Here is a 20,592-nt window from a genome sequence, read left to right as displayed (position 1 = left end):
AAATGCGAAAGTTTGTAAGCATGATGTTTGTTACTCTTTCACGCAAAAACTACTGAACGGATTTTGATGAAACTTAACAGTAACATAGCATACATCAGAATAATATATAGGCTATAAATTTAACGCGAGTGAAACCGTGGGTATAGCTGCTATACTATACAAAGTCCCCTACTCCCCCCGCTCTTTATAAATGTTTAAAACAGTTTTCTACTCATCTATACATAGTCAGCAATATACAAGGGAGCATGGTTAGGAATCCACGGGGACGCTCGCTAACATTATCGTACTGTCACTGCGGAGGGTGCCGTACCACTTTAGAGCACCGTCGGCAGATATTACTGGCAGTCGGTAACACGATCAAAATTACTTTCATTACTTGTTATATGTCTTTACTACTTGTGCTCGTGGTTTTAGCCGCGTGAAATCTATAGCCTATATTTTTTTTTATAACACAGGGGACAAACGAGCATGCGGCTCACCTGATGGTAAGTGATTACCGCCGCCCATGAGCACCCGCAACAACAGGGGAATTGCAAGTACGTTGTCGGCCTTTTAAAATGGAATAAGCTCTTTTCTTGAAGGTTTCAATATCGTATCGGTTCGGAAATACCATTGCTAGAAGGTGATTCCACAATGTGGTTGTGCGTGGCAGTATGTGTTAATCTGATGTATAAGCAATGTTACTGTAAAGTTTCATTAAAATCAGTTCAGTAGTTTTTACCTGAAAGAGTAACAAACATCAATACACTTATCCATTCATACTCACAAACTTTCGAGTTTATAATATTAGTAAGCTAGTAAGACTAGCTGTGCCCGCGATCTCACCTGTCTAAATTTTACAGCCTAATAATAAATATAATTTTATAATGAATAATATAATAAATAGTTAAATAATATCATATTATAGATATTTATAGTATAAGCTATGTTACTGTAAAATTTCATTAAAATCCGTTCAATAGTTTTGCGTGAAAGAGTAACAAACATCCATACATCTGTTTTACTAATATAAAAAACACGAAAGTTTGTGAGTATATATGTATGGATAGATGGATGGAGATATTATTATATATATGACTAGCTACCAGTTCTGGGGTAGCACGGACAATTTTAAAATTCTTTGAATTTCTCGGCTTGTTATATACTATAACACGTATATATTATACATATAAACCTTCCTATTGAATCACTCTATCTATTGCTGAAAACTGCATTAAAATTCGTTGCGTAATTCAAAAGATATAGGCGAACAGATTTTATTACGACATGCTTGCTTCAAGCTGAAATCTGCGTAATTCCACCCGCTTGACTGGTTGTGGAAGATCTCTTATCAAACAGATAAGACAGTCTACCATTAATAACGCAAACATTGCGTATCAATTATACATGGTTGCTTCAAGCTTCAACCTGCTGGATTACAGCCGCTTCAATATTTGTGGAGGACCTCGACATGCTTACGTCAAGCCGAAGATTGCTTGATTCCAACCGCTTCACTGCTCGTGGAGGACCTCTTATTAGTATCATGCCATTTAAAAATGAGTCCTATTCATATAGTGCGAGATTCTTACCTTGCCGTAACACAGTTATCTAACAGCCACGGGAGGTTATGATTTTTAACTCTAGGTATACCCTCAAAAATATTTGTTTTGGTTTATATAGTTCATACAGTGTTTTTTTTTATTTTACTATTATCTTATCAGTCAGGTAAGACAATCTAATGACGCAAATATTGTGTATAAATGAATCACGATATGCTTGCTTTAAGCTTCAACCTGCTGGATTCCAGCCGCTTCACTACTTGTGGAGAACCTCTTAACACGTTGAAGACCGCATTGATAAATCCACATAGGGACCGACATTTTTAATTGTTAATTTTCTCGCACGGCACAAACATTTGTATTCATGAGTATGATTGTTTGTATCGGTCTGGGTATTTTCTATGTATAATATGTATGTATTTACGAAAAACAAAAATTATCTATGTATTTGTATCCATTCCATAATCATCCATAAGAAAATAGGTATTTATTGTGCGGTTCCCCTGGAAACGATTAGGCGGATGATTGGTGAATTTGTCACGATGGGCTAACGGAACTGACCTCATGCTCATCTTATGATCCTCCACTGGTGCCCCGTCAGTGTAAACCGTTAGCGCAGCCAGGTGCACGATTCCATTATCATCCATAAAAAAATATCTTAACACATGCCGTATCGTAAGAAAATTTCTTTCGTCATCACATCATCCTCATATAACTTATAAACTCATCCTAGCTTGGCTAAGGACAGCGTGATGTCAGGCTATGTCAAATTAATTAAGTCTGCTATATGCATCTCTTCGGGCGACCAGCGAATGAACTACTGTACATAAATTATAATTTAAAACATGCCCACAGGTGTACAGATAGCGGACCCTAGATAAAACATGTCCTGTGAGCACGAGGGCCGGTAATGTTGTTGCGGAGTGACCCACCGGTGGGCATGCATCTTTAACGTTTCTTTTTTCGGACTACTCTAATGCTGTTGGCCGCAGCTGGCCTTTACAGCTTCACTAGATGATGGGGGGTGAGTGCAGATGACACTCCAAACCTGCGGAAGGACTTATAGAGCGGCTGACGGCCAACTCCCGCCTGACCGATACGACTTTAGTCTGAGGGCAACGCTAGGCTTTAGAAATCGATCCCCGTTTGAATTGGACGGGGATCAATCGGAGGGGGTCTTAAACGTGTTAAGGTTCTTTCTATTAGGTGTTTCAATGAAACCTGCGTAATAAATAAGTGCCCTAAAAGATTTAATCACAAATACAGTATCAAAGCGCTGGTTTGATGCTCCACAAACGGAAGTGTGGCGTCGGTCACGCTTTCTGACCAACACACGAACAGAAAAACAGACTAATTATTATTACGGACGCAGGACCGATGCACTACTTTCATTTGTGTTGGTTGTTGTAACATTTTGATCTATCTTTGGCCTGCAGTTGAAGACTGCGCTTCGTTGTCTTACACGATCTTATATAATTACTAGCTCTGCCCGCGTGAAATATACAGCTATAATATATAAGTTATATTACTGTAAAGTTTCATCAAAATCGGTTGAGCAGTTTTTGCGTGAAAGAGTAACAAACATCCATCCATACTCACATCTTATATAATTACTAGCTGTGTCCGCGTGAAATATATAACCGCATGTGGTAATCTGATATATAAGCTATATTACTACTAGATAACTGATACAAATACATAGATAATTTTTTTTCGTAAATACATACATATTATACATAGAAAAGACCGATACAAAAAATCATACTCATGAATACAAATGTTTGTACCGTGCGAGGAATCGAACCCGCGACCATCGGACGTAAAGCAGTGAGCTAAACCGCTAGACCACAGAGGCCGTCGAATGAAAACAAACTCATTCAAAACAGACGAGAAGCCGCGAACAACCAAACATTGTTCACGATAACTCGAAACAAAACATCCGGTATGGCGCGGCCGGGCCGGCGAGCGGCGCGCCGCCCCGCGAATAAATTGAAACGCAAAATCTAGTGTTGCCATTCTGCGTCAGTGTCCAACAATCCCATGGGAATAAGGATGGGACATGCTCTTATACAAGAATATCTTTTTCTATTTATTACTTAAAAAAAAAAATACAAAAAATCACTTAATAAGCAACTTCAGTAGGACGAGCTTTATACCACAGCGCTGCATGTGTAAAATATAACATACTAGCTCTGCCTGCGATTTCATCCGCGTGATATTTATAGCCTATCAGTTATTGTGATGTATAAGCTATATCACTGTAAAGTTTCATCAAAATCAGCTCAGTAGTGTCTATGTGAAATAGTAACAAACATGCATACTCATAAACTATATATAACGTTTATAATATTATTAAGATATTACTCGTTGTCAGTTTTCTTTTCAGTAAAACAATGTTTTAAACATTATTTTACCAAAAAGCGTTCAAATTTTCTTTGAATTAAATAAAGACTAAATATTCATAATATTATTATCGACATTCTTCTAACTGTGACTTCTTCTTTCATATTCTTCTTCTATCTTATCTGATCCTAATCAGTCACTCTCAGGCAGGCTGTACATCAGCGTGAGAATACCTATATGCTTCTCCATTTCAAATATTACGTTTATGTCCAATTTCGGGTATTTTATGTATATTATGTAAGCATTTACAAAAAAAAAAGAAGTTTATATGTATTTGTATCAGTTATCTAGCACAAGCTAACACAAGCTGTGCGTAGCTTGGCACTAGATGGCGCTGTGTAAATTGTCCTGAACATTATTATTGTATTTTATTCTCTAGTGTATCCATTTACAAAAAAAAAACAAATATATATGTATTTGTTAGTTGCCTACTACCTATAACACTTGCTGTGCTTAGCTTGGCACTAGATGGCGCTGTGTAAATTGTCCTGAACATTATTATTGTATTTTATTCTCTACTGTATCCATTTACTAAAAAAATCAAATACATACGTATTTGTTAGTTGCCTACTACCTATAACACAAGCTGTGCTTAGCTTGGGACTAGACGGCGCTGTGAATTATCCTGAATGTGAACTCTCATTCATCCCGGACTCATCCCGGGAATGGTAACATCACTAGAGAGGTCAATTTTCAATTTAAAACAGACAATAGCCAGTCCGAGCGGCGCGCGTTCATATTATTCTGAATATATTGAAATTGTATTGCGATCGGTTTTAGAACAGTGTATTGTATTTGAAACAATCATTTGAGGGTCATCTGTGGATCATACAGCTTCCGTATGACGTTAATCATAACCCTGAATATATTATTGACGCTACTATAACCCTTTAACCTTAATTTCTCTGTACGCCCAAAGGTAATCTGGAAGAAATTGTTTAGGGATAAGACTGCCTTTTGTATCAGTCAATGTATATTTATTATTTTAATTATATTCTATATTTAGTGCAATAAAGAGTAAATAAAATATAATTAAAATATTTTTTTATCATTTTGAGAAGTCTTAAGATTTATAACACAGAGAATAGAATAGAATAGAGACATCCCAAATGTAAAAAATATAATTATATATGTGAATTTACATTTCTGTACAAATTTCACCCCTTATTTCTTCTCCTTACAATTTTTTAACATTCAAATTCAAATTAAAAAATCATTTATTCATGTAAGACATTTTAGTCGCTTATGAAAGTCAAAGTTTTTACATTATTATTTTAATTTTTCCCTACCGTCCATTTACACATTAAACATCAACCTATTTTCGTCTTTATAATATAATCTAAATTCATATAAGATTTCATTAAGATAGATTTATACGTTTAGTCATAAAATGGTAACAAAAATACAAACAGATAGAAATACAGACGAAGAGAGAAAGACATTAGATTATGCTTTTTATCTCTATTTAATATCTAATCATTGCATAGTATAAAATAAAGTCGCTGTCGCTGTCTGTCGCTATGTATGCTTAACTCTTTAAAACTACGCAACGGATTCTGAAGCGCTTTTTTTAATATATAGAGTGACTCTAGAGGAAGTTTTATACATATATAATACATGTACACCCGTGCGAAGCCGGGGCGAGTATCTAGCAGTTAATAAGCGTAATAAAAAATACTGTTAATTTAAGATTTTTGTAATTTACTAAGTGATTGGAGATTGGACTATAATTCTCTCATATGTGAAAATATGAAATTGCAAAAATTGCGAGCGTGCTTGGAAATAGTTGTTCATGCACGGGATTTTCATTTAATGTTAGACATAGACACCTATATAACAATACATTGTAAATAAACTGGCTTTAAAAATAATTTAATTGAGTTTCTTGCCTGTTCTTCTCAATTGAATCTTTATACTGAACTAATAAAAAAAATTTGACGTTCATAAGCGGCTAAAATGTCATACATGAATAAATGATTTTTGAATTTAAATAGAATTTTTTTATTAATAAAATAGAAAGAATAGTAAAATCTTTATTGAAATAAACTTGCATTTAAGCACTTTTCATTAGACATTATATATTTTTTAATCTACCGCTCATTTGAAAAGCTGTCTCATCACAAGAAGAACGAGCGAGAAACTTGCGTGTTGTTCTTTTAAATAATTTAGTTGTATCTTTACATTTTTAAATTTAAATATGTGAATAAAAATGTAATTTATTAATGTTTGATTCGAAATCTATACATATAAATAAAATTGGACGGTCAAAATCGGTCCAGTAATTTCAGAGATTAGCCGGAACAACCAGATAGATAGACAAATTGTAAATAATGTTATTTTTGTGTATGTACCGTATTTATATTCATATGCATGTTGTAAAGAACGGTTATTTCAATATTACAAACAGACGCTCCAATTTTATTTATATGTATAGATTAGTATATACCATTGAAATGTATATACTAGATTACATTCATTAGTACATCTAAGCTATTCGGTTGGCATTCAAGTTCTGTGGCTTAGTAAACTTAGCTAGATAACTGCAGTTAAGCATCGGGTAACCGCAAATGAGTCGGACGTTTAACTTAGTCGGTTTAATATATTGATAGTAGAGTTTAACAGGAGGCAGTAGAAACTTAACTGTAATGGTAAATTAGAACTATTTATAAAACATTTTCTTAACAAATAAATTAAAATTATAGATTGTTATCACTTCAGGTTTTCGAGAGTAGTGCGGCACAAGATGGCGACCTATGACCAGTGATTCAGATAAAAAGGACATTATACGAGCAGCTCGCGATCGCAACGAACGTGTTGTGAGCAGGTTTATAACAAGATGGAAATAAAAATATTAATATATATTTAATAAATATAAAAAATATAGCCTATATGTTATTCTGATGCATAAGCCAAATTACTGTAAAGTTTAATCAAAATCCGTTCAGTAGTTTTTGCGTGAAAGCGTAACAAACATCCATACTAACAAACTTTCGTGTTTATAATATTATTAAGATTTTATATAGTGTAACAGAGTCATTTTTTATCTAAAATTTAATACGACAATACAAATTTGTGGAGAACTGGTGCCTGTATAAGGTATCCGAAAAACCTCACAGTACACCAGGTCCACCAATATATCTTACATTCTAAGATTTATAAGTACACTTTTCTTTATATATACGTATCGGTGGGATACTGAAAGTGGAAGCGACTTCTATACTATGTAAAGATTCTAGATATATCTAGAAGCACTAGAATATTAATGAAGTGTACAAAGTTTTTAAAATACACTTAATGCTCAGTATATACTTGATGACATAAATGTAATGATTATAATGACGCTTCTGGCGCGCGCCAAATAATTGTCCCAAAATATATTTAGCTCCATGTTAAAATTAGCAAAAAGCAAATGACAATACAAATTACAGTGAAAGGTTTAAGCGAACAGAAACCGGATGCGATCATTGTATACTATGTAAAGATTCTAGATATATCTAGAAGCACTAGAACATTTTAATGAAATATACAAAATGCACAAAATAGATTTAATGCTCAGTATATACTGATGATATAAATGTTAATGACTATAATGACGCTCCTGGTGCGCGCCTAACAATTGTATCAAAATATATTCAGCTCCATGATAAAATTAGCAAAAAGTAGATGACAATACAAATTACAGTGAAAGGTTTAAGCGAACAGAGACCGGATGCGATCATTGTATACTATGTAAGGATTCTAGATATATCTAGAAGCACTAGAACATTTTAATGAAATATACAAAATGCACAAAATAGATTTAATGCTCAGTATATACTTGATGACATAAATGTAATGATTATAATGACGCTTCTGGCGCGCGCCAAACAATTGTCCCAAAATATATTTAGCTTCATGTAGAATAAGCAAAAACTAGATGACAATACAAATTACAGTGGCGGCCAATTACTGCAGAGATGCGTTACACAAACGGAGAACAAAAGAAAATGACATAAGTGTACCAGACGAGTTAGGGTTGTCCACAATTTTATATTAATACTAGCTGCACTGGCGACTACGTCCTCGTGGAATTTAACTTTATTTTTCTAAAATGAAAGTAGCCTAAGTCACTCCTTATTACATCAGCTACCTGTCAAAAAAAGTCCCGTCACAATCGGTCCAGCCATTTCAGAGATTAGCTATAACAAACAGACAGACAGACAGACAGACAAAAATTGTAAAAAAAGTTACTTTGATGTATGTACTGTATTTATATTCATATGCATGTAGTAAAAAACGGTTATTTCAATATTACAAACAGACACTCCAATTTTATTTATATGTATAGATTATAATTTATCACTTATTAGCTATGCCCGCGGTTGCGCTTGCATGAAATTTATAGCCTATATCTTATTCTGATGTATAAGCTATATCACTATAAATTTTCAACAAAATCCGTTTAGTAGTTTTTGCGTGAAAGAGTAACAAACATCCATCCAAACTCACAAACTTTCGCGTTCATAATATTAATAAGATTAGCCCCGACTTTGCATGGGTATCCATTTATATCACATATAAACCTGCCTCTTGAATCATTATACCTATTGCTAAAAATTGCAAAATCTGTTGCGTAGTTTAAGAGATCTAAGCGAACAGCAGAGAAAGGTTGTTTGTCTGTTACATTTTTACTATTAAATACCTGAACAGAGGTATTTGGTGTAAACGTAGGTTGTATTTCGAGGAGGGGCAGACTTTTTATCTAATCTAAAAGAAAAACGAAATCTTAGAAAAATAGCTAGTAAAACATATGTTTCCCACATTCACACAGCTCTATCTAGTCCCAATATAAGCAGAGCTTATGTTATGTGCGCTAGATAACTGATACATTTTTTTAATACATACATAATATACATTGAAAACAACCAGATCGATACTAACAAACATATTTATGAATACAAATGTTTGTACTGTACGAGGAATCGAATTCGCGACCATCGGAAGGTGGTAGCTAAGGCAGTGGGCTAAACCGCTGGCAGTAGATCGTGTCAAGCCTGAGGAGAGGCTTATATGCAGCAGTGGACTGCACTGGGTGTTCCGTCAGTATTTGCCATTCGAAGGTGCACAAAGTTGAGCGAGTTAGTAGTTTAATTTGTGGTGTGGACTGCAGTGGGTCAGAATGTTTGCCATGCGATGGACGAAGCCTGGACGTGTTATTAGTCGTTAGATAACTGTTTAATTCGTTAGTGGCAACCCTAGAGAACCGGATACGGCGAAGTAGGCGCACGCGCCGGTTTGTTCACCACCCATGACGGTGTTTTATGGATCGTCTGTCTGTACGTGTTGCATTGCGCCGAAAGGGAACAGTGTATACGTCTGCGCTTTGATCACTCTGATTCTTAAAGAAATGCTACTTAGTCAGTAGCATTTTTTTTAAATCAGAGGTTATTCAATAATAATATAGTCTCAATACAGTTTTAAACAACGCCATCTAGTCACAAGCTAAGTAAAGCTTGTGTTATGGGTATTATACAACTTATGCAAGTATATATAATTTAACCACTTCGGTAGTTTAGTTTAGCACACCGCTTTATTTCCCATAGTCACTGGTTCGATTCCTCGCACGGTATGAACATTTGTATTCATGAGTATGATTGTTTGTATCGGTCTGGATGTTACCTATGTATATCATGTATGTATTTACAAATATATATATATATATATAAATAAGTATTTATATTAGCTGTCTATCAAGCAAGTTAAAGAAAAAGTTGGAGTCGTATCAACAGCTAAAGGGACTGATAGAAGATCGTGGAAGGTGGCGGGAGCTCCACCGACAAAAGAACAGCTCTTAAATTATGAATGAATCAGTTGTCTAGTACCCATAACACAAGCTCTGCTTACCATGGAACTAGATGGCGCTGTATTAATTGTACAGGTTTATTATTATTGTATAGATACATTTTCTTTTATAAATATTTACACATAGAAAACATCCGATACCGATACAAACGATTGTTTGTATCGGTATCGGATGTAAGTATGATTATACTTATGAATACAAAAGTTTGTACCGTACAACTCGGAGTCTTAGGAAATAGATCGGTGAACTAACTGCAAGACAACCGAAGTCGTCAAATATATACTAATATTGCGAAATGTATGTATGTATGTCTGACTGTTTGTGCCAGCTCTACTATCCGCTGTCACATGTCTGGCATCGGTCATCCGACCACGTACACTAATATGGCACAGATATGTAGTCACAAACCTGGACAGTATCTTGGAGACCAGTCGTGCGACATCCGTAGCTGATAGTTGATGTCGCACGGTCGCACGCCGCTATGCGCCAGCTCTACTATCCATTGTCGCACGACATCGATCAACAGTTGTAAGTTCATAAATACTACTATTATGTAATAGAGATAGTCACACACCAGGACAGTATCTTGGAGACGTAGGCGTGCGATATCCGTAGCTGATAATTGATGTCGCACGGTCGCACGCCGCTGTGCTCCAGCTCTCCTATCCGTTGTCGCACGACATCGATCAACAGTTGTAACTTCATAAATACTACTATTATGTAATAGAGATAGTCACACACTGGACAATATCTTGGAGACCAGTCGTGCGACATCCGTAGCTGATAGTTGATGTCGCACGGTCGCACGCCGCTATGCGCCAGCTCTACTATCCATTGTCGCACGACATCGATCAACAGTTGTAAGTTCATAAATACTACTATTATGTAATAGAGATAGTCACACACCAGGACAGTATCTTGGAGACGTAGGCGTGCGATATCCGTAGCTGATAATTGATGTCGCACGGTCGCACGCCGCTGTGCTCCAGCTCTCCTATCCGTTGTCGCACGACATCGATCAACAGTTGTAACTTCATAAATACTACTATTATGTAATAGAGATAGTCACACACTGGACAATATCTTGGAGACCAGTCGTGCGACATCCGTAGCTGATAGTTGATGTCGCACGGTCGCACGCCGCTATGCGCCAGCTCTACTATCCATTGTCGCACGACATCGATCAACAGTTGTAAGTTCATAAATACTACTATTATGTAATAGAGATAGTCACACACCAGGACAGTATCTTGGAGACATAGGCGTGCGATATCCGTAGCTGATAATTGATGTCGCACGGTCGCACGCCGCTGTGCTCCAGCTCTCCTATCCGTTGTCGCACGACATCGATCAACAGTTGTAAGTTCATAAATACTACTATTATGTAATACAGATAGTCACACACCTGGACAGTATCTTGGAGACGCAGCCGTGCGACACCCGCAGCTGGCGGCTGATGTCGCACGGTCGCACGCCGCTGTGCGCCAGCTCTACTATCCGTTGTCGCACGACGTCAGGCAAGGGTCGTCCGTTCACAAACACACCACCTAGTTGATTGACGCCTCCGTGACCTGATGAAGAAAGATTAAATGATAAGGAACAGGTAGATAGTAATGAAGATGTGGAAGAGCAAGGAAACTGACCTCCATTGAATCAAATCATAATATTTTTACTCATGTAGGTCTAGTAAAAGCTACCAGTCTAGATTAAATGGACACCGAAATGAACTGGCCACACAACTGCAGGGATCGGAGAGTCTAAGATTCTCTCGACTTAAAACATGTGACATCCAGAGACTAGTAGAAAGAGCTCCTGGGAACTAACTCATTGGAGTAGTTCATGAATTTAAAGGAATACAAACAAATACAAAAAAATAGACATCAGGTGGACTATTATATAATAACTAGCTGTCCCGGCAAACGTTGTTTTTGCCATATAAATTAATAACGTTATAAAAAAAATGAAAACAACGAACTGAAAGATTTTATCTATATGTATGTTTTCGAAAGACTTGAGTGGTTGCCACGTATGCTGTAGTTTAACTGCCTTATTATTCATTATAACAGAAACACAACATCTTTAAAACAGGTTGCTTCACGGCAGAAATAGGTGAGACAAAGGCGAGACAAAGCCCAAGCAATCTACTTAGTAAAGTACTAGATTTTAATTTAAAATTAAACAAGGTTTTGAAATTTGAACAACAGCTCAAGTAGCAGCAGTAACAGCTCAAGATCTAGACTACTCTACAGCAGATTTATATATTAATATTGCTCTCAAAAATTATCTCTCATGGCGATTGGAAATGGACATTCATTGTCATTAAACCTTAAGAAAGTTGATATTGTAACCTTCGATGTAACAAGTAGTAAAATCTATTTTGGTAATTTATGAAAAAAAATATTATAAATCTTTTGTCATTTACAAAGCTAAACTAATATTTAAAACCAAAAATAGTAGTTGATAATTGTATTAACCGGTTTTTACCCGGGTCAAATGATCCGGGTCATAACCGGGTATTAAACAGTACGAGCATCATATTGTAGCATCGGTTTGATAGGCCGGATAAAATCAAAACAAACCGGTCACACCCGGGTATCGATTGAGGCGCGGGGCGTGACGGATCGATGCAGTCGTCACGGCGGGCGCCTCCCCCAACATACCCGGCCGCGGGAAAGTGTTTCTTAGCAAGATATTGTGGCTCCGGTTGATTTTTAACCGGTTTTTGTGAAGTCTATCTGGAGTATTTCCTCTTGTAAATATTAACATATATATTCACGATACATTATTTACGGGGCAGGCAAAGAAAACTGGACACAACTTTTCCTTCATTCAGTGTTGAGGTTTTATGTACAATTATTTTTTCTATGTCATTTTTTGAATAGAGAGAATGTCGTATTTTTTTGTCATTATATATTTTAGAAATTTTGCAATAAACAATTTTTTCTGTTCATCTTTTATATTAGTTTTTCCTTTCCTAAAACGAGCCGTTCACATTCAGAGTAACCTTCGATCATTTCGGAACACGTCCGAAAAATGCATTTTTTTTCCTTTTTTTTAATTTTAATTTTATTTCTATGTTTCTATAATTGTTCTATTTGGCTAACATATTACACCGACCCCAAATAGATGGAATTAGGATGAAGCAGATGATGATATTGTATTTAGCCATTTAATTTATATTTGGATATTTCTATGAAAGAAAATGTTTGCTGAATCTATGGGAAATATAAAAAAATTGTATTTAAAAATGTTCATATTAATAGAATAAATCTTTATTAAAATAAACTTAATATAAGCACATTTAATTAGTCATATACTTTTGATACCACTCATTCGAAACGCAAACTCATTACAAGAAGAAGGAGCCAGAAATTTGCGTGTTGCACTTTTTAATGTTGTTCAGCGTTAGATTTTTAAGATTCTGTTCATTCATTCATTCATAATTTAAGAGCTGTGCTCTTGTCGGTGGAGCTCACGCCACCTTCCACGATCTTCTATCAGTCCCTTTAGCTGTTGATACGACACGACTCCAGCTTTTTCTTTAACTTGCTTGATTGCTGTGTCTTGGTCTTCCCCTTCCTCTCTTTCCATCTATTCCTTCTATAATGTTGTTAATTAGTTTGTCGTGCCGTATCAAGTGCCCCAACATTTTTCCCCGCCTATCCTCAATAATATCTATGATCTGTCTCTTTTCTTTAATCCCCTCAAGCACTTCTTCATTCCTTATTTTATCTTTCCATTCTTCTCCAACACCACATTTCTGTGTGAATATAAAATATCAAATATTTATACACACACTAACACTGTCTGATGTTATTAAATAGTTTACAAAGTGAAGTCCTTAGTTTCGTCCACTTAATTTGCTATTTGAATTAATAATTAAGATAAAGCACTCGCAGCCTCGTTCTCGATCTTGATGTTCAAGCGACAGTGGCGCTCAGTGCGCATGCGGCCGCATGCGTAAACTCTCGAACCAACGTTTGTTCGAGTACAGGTGGGCGGGAGTTTTTAAAATCAAGCCATTATTACAAAACCCAACATTATGTAATGATTATTTTCATCCATCTAACAAAACTTCAGTATTCCATTCAGTATTAACCCAGTATACTACTATACATGTATACATACATATGTATACTCTATTCTTACATTATTATTTCTAAAGTCAGAGGTCGTAAACATTTTCCTGAAGAGCATTTCCTTTTTCAGCTGAAAACACTAGTGAGCTCCCTTCAGTGAGTAATTAACTGTAATGGCGTACAAGATGGCGGAGGACCGGAAGTAAGCCCGTGAATCGTCCGCAGGTGTTCCCGTTTACTTCCTGTACGCTATGCTATTGAGAAAAATATGTTTCTTTTTTAATGAGTCAGAGGTTGGAAACAGTTTTGGGTTTTTTTTTTACAAATAGTAATTTAAAAAAAAGTATTTTGTGTTCGTTTGTTATTATTATGAAAACAAAATTGTATTGTAAATATAATATTTGCTAAAAAATAGTGTATTTTTTTATTAATTAGCCTTAGAATACCTACGTTTATAACTAGGTATAGTAGAAGGTAGAGCAAAAAAGTTACAAAGTAAGGGCGAATATAGCTTATCATATAGCTTAAAAGAAAACAGAACAAACGTTATCAACAGACAGACTCACTTTTGCATTTACATCGCTAACTGCTATCCGCGATTTTGTCTATACTTTTATACAAAACTAATTTATTTATTTGCTTGAGTAAATAAATAAATTAGTTTCATATCAAATCAAAAATAATATTTCATGTAGGACATTTTAGCCGCTTATAAACGTCAAGTTTTTTTTATTAATATATTTTCTCTACTGTTAAAATCTATATTAATCTAAAATTACATTAAATAACAAACCGCATAGTCGTGAGGTACGAAACAAAAACAAAACAACAGATATACACGCTTTTGCATTGAAAATATTAGTACCTACAGACATTTATTATTTAGTATTATAAATAATAGTATCAAAGTCATTTCTAAATATACATAAACAATAAATATCCAGCACAGCGACCAATACACCGGAATCGAACCCAAATACCGAGAGGAAACGCGGCCGGATGCAGCTCCCCTCGGTAATGTCAAATTGTACGATTGTCCGTCGATGATGCTTTTTATATTTAAATAGAAGTTTCTGGATGTTATTGTTACCCTACTGTGGTTGGTAAGTGGTATTATGTCATTAGAATACAATAGAAAAAGTATAGACTTTGAAAACAATTTATAATAATAATATCTCAGGACAATTCACACAGCGCCATCTAGTTTAGTCATCTGTCTAGCACAAAGCAGAGCTTGTGTTATACATACTAGACAAGTGATATAATTGCTTAGATATATTTTTTGTAAATACATACATAATGTACATATTATATCTTTTTAAATTATAGCCTCTGTGTTATTCTGATGTATAAGCTATATAATTGTAAAGTTTTATCAGAATCTGTTTAGTAGTTTTTGCGTGAAAGAGTAACAAACATACATCCATCTATACTCACAAACATATATATATATATTTATAATATTATTGCCTACTCGCCCCGGCTTCGCCCGGGTGTACATGTATTATATACATAAACCTCCCTCTTCAATCACTCTATCTATTAAAAAAAATGCTTTAAAATCCGTTGCGTAGTTTTAAAGATGTAAGCATACATAGGGACAGACAGCGACAGCGACTTTGTTTTATACTATGTAATGATTAAGATAAAATAGGCATGATGTTTTAGTACTACGGAATAGCAACACAGTTGCTGTCTTGCTGTTTAAACGATTAGGAGATGGTCACCACCATTTCATCACATTCCATCGTTTTTGGATCACCACCACATTTAGCGTTATCATTACATACACAGTACAAAACAAGTCGTTGTCGCTGTCTGTCCATCCCTATGTATGCTTAAATCTTTAAAACTACGCAACGGATTTCGAAGCGGTTTATTTATAGATAGAGTGATTCGAGATGAAGGTTTATATATATAAACACGTAGGTTTGTACACGTAGTACACCCGGGCGAGGCCGGGGTGAGTAGCTAGTTTCTTTAATAAATAAGAAACTAGAGGACGTTAATAATTAAGAGAAGGAAAGAAATTCATACATAGATATACCTAATATATGAACCTTCGCGATAGTTTAATAGATGTAATACGTGTACACCCGTGCGAAGTCGGGGCGAGTAGCTAGTAAAAATATAAAAAAAGGTTAGAATGGACTGATACTGTATAGCAATGTTATAAATCATTGTAAATTGAAATTTTTATGTTACTACAGTATAGCGAGGGTGTGCGCCGGCGCATAACGATGTCCTTGCACTTGTTATGTCCATCGGGTTTCATTAATTATCCAATTATATGATTTTAGTAATTATAACAACTTATTAATGGATTTTAGGATGGTCCCTGTAGATAAGAAAATGTATATCACTTTTTGGGGCGACTCTGCTGATTAGAAAATGATTTCCTGATATTATTTGTTGATTCGAGCATTAGTTTTAGGTACGTTTTATTTTACTGACAGCCTCGGAGGTCTACGGTTTAGCACACGTTTAGTTTACTTCCGATGGTCGCGGGTTCGATACCTCACACGGTGCGAACATTTGTATTCATGATTATGATTTCTATCTGGATATTTTCTATGTATATATATCTAAGTATTTATATCAGTTGTCTAGTACCAATAACACAAGCTCTGCTTACCGTGTTGTTTATTTATTATTGTTTATGATTAAAACCTGAAATTTACTGCTGATGATACTGTTTCATGATTTTATTGATATTCTATTAAGTTTTAGCACACCGCTTTAATTCCGATGGTCGGGGTTGTTTGCCGGTCCTAGTCATTTTATTAATTGGGGAGTCCACCTTTTGTGTCTATGCCTAGCTACTTGACCTGCCCATTTCCCTTTCTGTCTTAAGCTATGAATAAAGTGTGTCTTTTAATTTAGACTTCTCGCGAATAACTATTGTTAGATATATCAAAATTCAAAATTCAAAAATCATTTATTCATGTACAACATTTTAGCCGCTTATGAACGTCAAGTTCTTACTTTAGAATTTTTTTTCCCTACCGTCCAGTTCGGTATATAGATTTGAGAATTGAGAAGAACTGGCAAGAAACTCAATTGAATTACTCTTTTTTTTAAATCCAACTCTATGTACTAAAAGTATGTATTATAATAAAATAACAGCTACATAACATTAATTTTTAACTTGTCTCTAACACAATACACTTTAGCAATTAAAATACAACCAGCACATCCTGTGCTCAAAGACCGAATGCCGCGGCCTACAAAAACCCTCCCTTTTATACAGAGAAGATATGAGTGGGGGTTATATGCAACTAGTTTAACGATACCGAGTAATAATGAAACTACCTTCTTTTAATAAAAAATATCAGATTTTTCGACAATATCGATGTGAACCGTAACACTATGTTTCTTATTTCATATATTTCCCGTAGCTTTACTATATAATACCTTTCACAAATGGTGAAAAAGTGACTAATACTAATTAATTAATTAATTAATTAATTATAATAATATATGTATGTAATGATGAGCAATGTATAATGACAATATTTCATTATTTAAATTATTAACCGGGTCTTAACACGAATAATTTTATGGCAAATAAAGGTCACGAGCTGACTCACACACAGTCAGCTCGTGACCACGGCTAGTGCAACCTAGTCGAAACGTCGAGAGAGGTAAATACCTTTATTTGCCATAAAATTATTCGTGTTAAGACCCGGTTAATAATTTAAATAATGTATATTATACACGAAAGTTTAAAAAAAAGACAATATTTCAATTGACAATTGTCTGTTGCATGTCAGAAATGACTAAATGTGCGAACAATATAATAATATTCAAAATACCGCATCCAGTGTACCACATTTTGTGCAATAAAATTTCATTTCATTTCATATACATTACAAATAAAGAATTTTTATTCAAGACAAATATTAAATTATTTATTTACATCTTTATAAAGGTCAAAAACAACAACTATAATGTCGAATTCCTGTTAGTTTAATAATAATCTCAGGACAATTCACACAGCGCCATCTAGACCCAAGTTAAGATAGCTAAAGCTTGTGTTATGAGTACTAGACAACTGATACAAATACATAGATATCTTATTTTTTCGTAAATACATATTATATATAGAAAACACCCAGACCGATACAAACGATCATACACATGAATACAAATGCTTGTGCCGTGCGAGGATCGAACTTGCGACTACTGGAAGTAAGGCAGTGTGCTACACCGCTAGACTACCGAGGCTGGTAAAGTTCATCTGTTTCATATTAAGTTTGCGATATAATACTACAAATATGAAAAAAAAAACATGTAGGTACGTACTCTTAGCATAATAGCATAACTCCTATAAATATTCAACAAGGCAACCATGACCTTTTCATTCCCATACAGGAGCAAGGACAGCGGCCCCCAGGATACGCGCCACCGAACACCCATGAGTTTTATGGGTTTTTCATACCATCGCTGTAGTGCACTCACTTAATTAGAGACCATAACATGTTCACGAACAGGTTGTATAAATATGACGGTACATATAAATAAAATTGGAGTGTCTGTTTGTAATATTGAAAACTTTTTTACTATATGCATATGAATATAAATACAGTACATACATAAAAATAACTTTCTTAAAAAAAATTGTCTGTCTGTTTGTTCCGGCTAATCTTTGCAACGGCTGGACCGATTTTGACGGGACTTTTTTTGGCAAAGAAATAAAAGAGAGATTTTGCGAGAAAGAGTAACAAAAATTCATCGATCCATAATCACAAACTTTCACATTTGTAATATTTTAAAATACAAACGTTCCTCTTGAACCACTCTATTACACTACTCAACGGATTTTAATGCAGTTTTCAACCTATTGCTGAAAATTGCATTAAAATCTGTTGAGTAGTTTAAAAGATCTAAGCGAACAGACAGCGGAAGCGACTACATTTTGTACTATGCGAAGATTAGATACCTGTTATAAAAAAAATATATAAGTACTTGTTACTTAGATAACTTTGTCTCCTTCTAATTAAATATATTATAGACTAGCTGTTCCCTTGAATTTAACTTTATTTTTCTAAAATAAAAGTAGCCTAGAAGTTATTCCCTATTACATCAGCTACCTGCCAAAAAAAGTTCCGTCAAAATCGGTCCAGCCATTTCAGAGATTAGCCGGAACAAACAGACAGACAGACAGACAGTAAAAAATGTTATTTTGGTGTACATTTCGTATTTATATTCATATGCATGTAGTAAAAAACGATTATTGCAATATTACAAACAGACACTCCAATTTTACTTTTATTTTACTTTTTTTGGCAGGTAGCTGATGTAATAGGGAGTCTATTACATCAGCTACCTGCCAAAAAAAGTCCCGTCAAAATCGGTTCAGCCATTTCAGAGATTAGCCGGAACAAACAGACAGACAAACAGTAAAAAATGTTATTTTGGTGTACATTTCGTACTTATATTCATATGCATGTAGTAAAAAACGGTTATTTCAATATTACAAACAGACACTCTAATTTTATTTATATGTATAGATGTATGTACTGTCATATTTATACAACCTGTTCGTCAACATGTTATGGTCTCTAATTAAGTGAGTGCACTACAGCGATGGTATGAAAAACCCATAAAACTCATGGGTGTTCAGTATATGGCATGAATGATATTAAAAAAATTAAAAATACAAAACTATGTGAGTTTTTCCCCCCAAAAAAAGAACATGACAGTGGACAATGGCGTCGCGAGCGCATCCGGTTGCGTATGTAAATTCGCTTCCTCTGGTGCGCCGGACGTCATCATATGTAGGTACGTCTGTTAGTCAAAACCTACTAAATAATTGAATAACTTTATCAAAAACAAACTCTCCTTCAAAAATATGTATATTTTTTCTTCAATCTTTGTCATTTCTTTGTATTTCAAAATCGTGATAAAACGCAAATTGTCTGTTTATATGTTTGTGTGTTAACATTGACGTAAAGTAAGGTCTGAATGAATTAGTATGAAATTTTCAGAGAATATGTTGTTGAATATAGATTAAGGTAATATGTATGTTAAAGAATTTTCGATTATCTTACTTCAATCCTATTAGTAAACAATTGTATACTAGTCGTGATCACAGAAAAAACTCCTCCTCCGATCGATCCCGCGTCCAATTCAAACGGGGATCGATATTAGGTTCGAACCCTTAGTGGTGCCCTCAGACTAAACTCGTATCCGTCAGGCAGGAGTTGGCCTTCAGCCGCTCCATAAGTCCCTCCGCGGGTTTGGAGTGCCATCTGCACTCGCCCCCTAACGTCCGGTGAAGCTGTAAAGGCCAGCTGCGGCCAACAGCATTAGGTAGAGTACTAGTCCGAAAAAAAAAACTATCGCTAAGTGTCATATTAGGTACATCTATGTACGAATTTTTTTCCTTCTTAATTATTAACGTCCTCTAGTTTCTTTTTTATTAAAGAAACTAGCTACTCACCCCAGCTTCGCCCGGGTGTACATGTATTATACATATAAGCCTTCCTCTTGAATAACTCTATCTATTAAAAAAAACTGCTTCAAAACCCATTGCGTAGTTTTAAAGATTTAAGCATACATAGGGACGGACAGACAGCGACAGTGACTTTGTTTTATACTATGTAATGATATATAAATAAGAGACGAGGGAAGAAATTTGTCAGTAGGTAATGTAGGCTGATGATCCCATTGCTACCAAACCATGACATGGTTGGTGGTTGGTTTGAGATCGGCGTAATATATTTTC

General features: G+C 35.0%; 1 protein-coding gene across 2 annotated transcripts in view; it reads right to left on the bottom strand.

Moving 5' to 3' along the window:
* Positions 1 to 20,592, bottom strand: part of LOC131843093 (paired box protein Pax-5) — a 130,574-nt gene that overhangs the window by 35,845 nt on the left and 74,137 nt on the right. For both annotated transcript variants that reach the window (XM_059191687.1, XM_059191688.1), the window contains one exon: positions 11,189 to 11,354. In XM_059191687.1, the coding sequence (XP_059047670.1) occupies positions 11,189 to 11,354 (166 nt within the window). The remainder of the gene's footprint in view (positions 1 to 11,188; positions 11,355 to 20,592) is intronic.

This window comes from Achroia grisella, unplaced genomic scaffold (genome assembly GCF_030625045.1).
Source record: "Achroia grisella isolate CSIRO2021 unplaced genomic scaffold, CSIRO_AGI_Agris_v1 utg2786, whole genome shotgun sequence".
NCBI classification, from domain to species: Eukaryota; Metazoa; Arthropoda; class Insecta; order Lepidoptera; family Pyralidae; genus Achroia; species Achroia grisella.
This window is presented reverse-complemented; position numbering and strand designations above follow the sequence as displayed.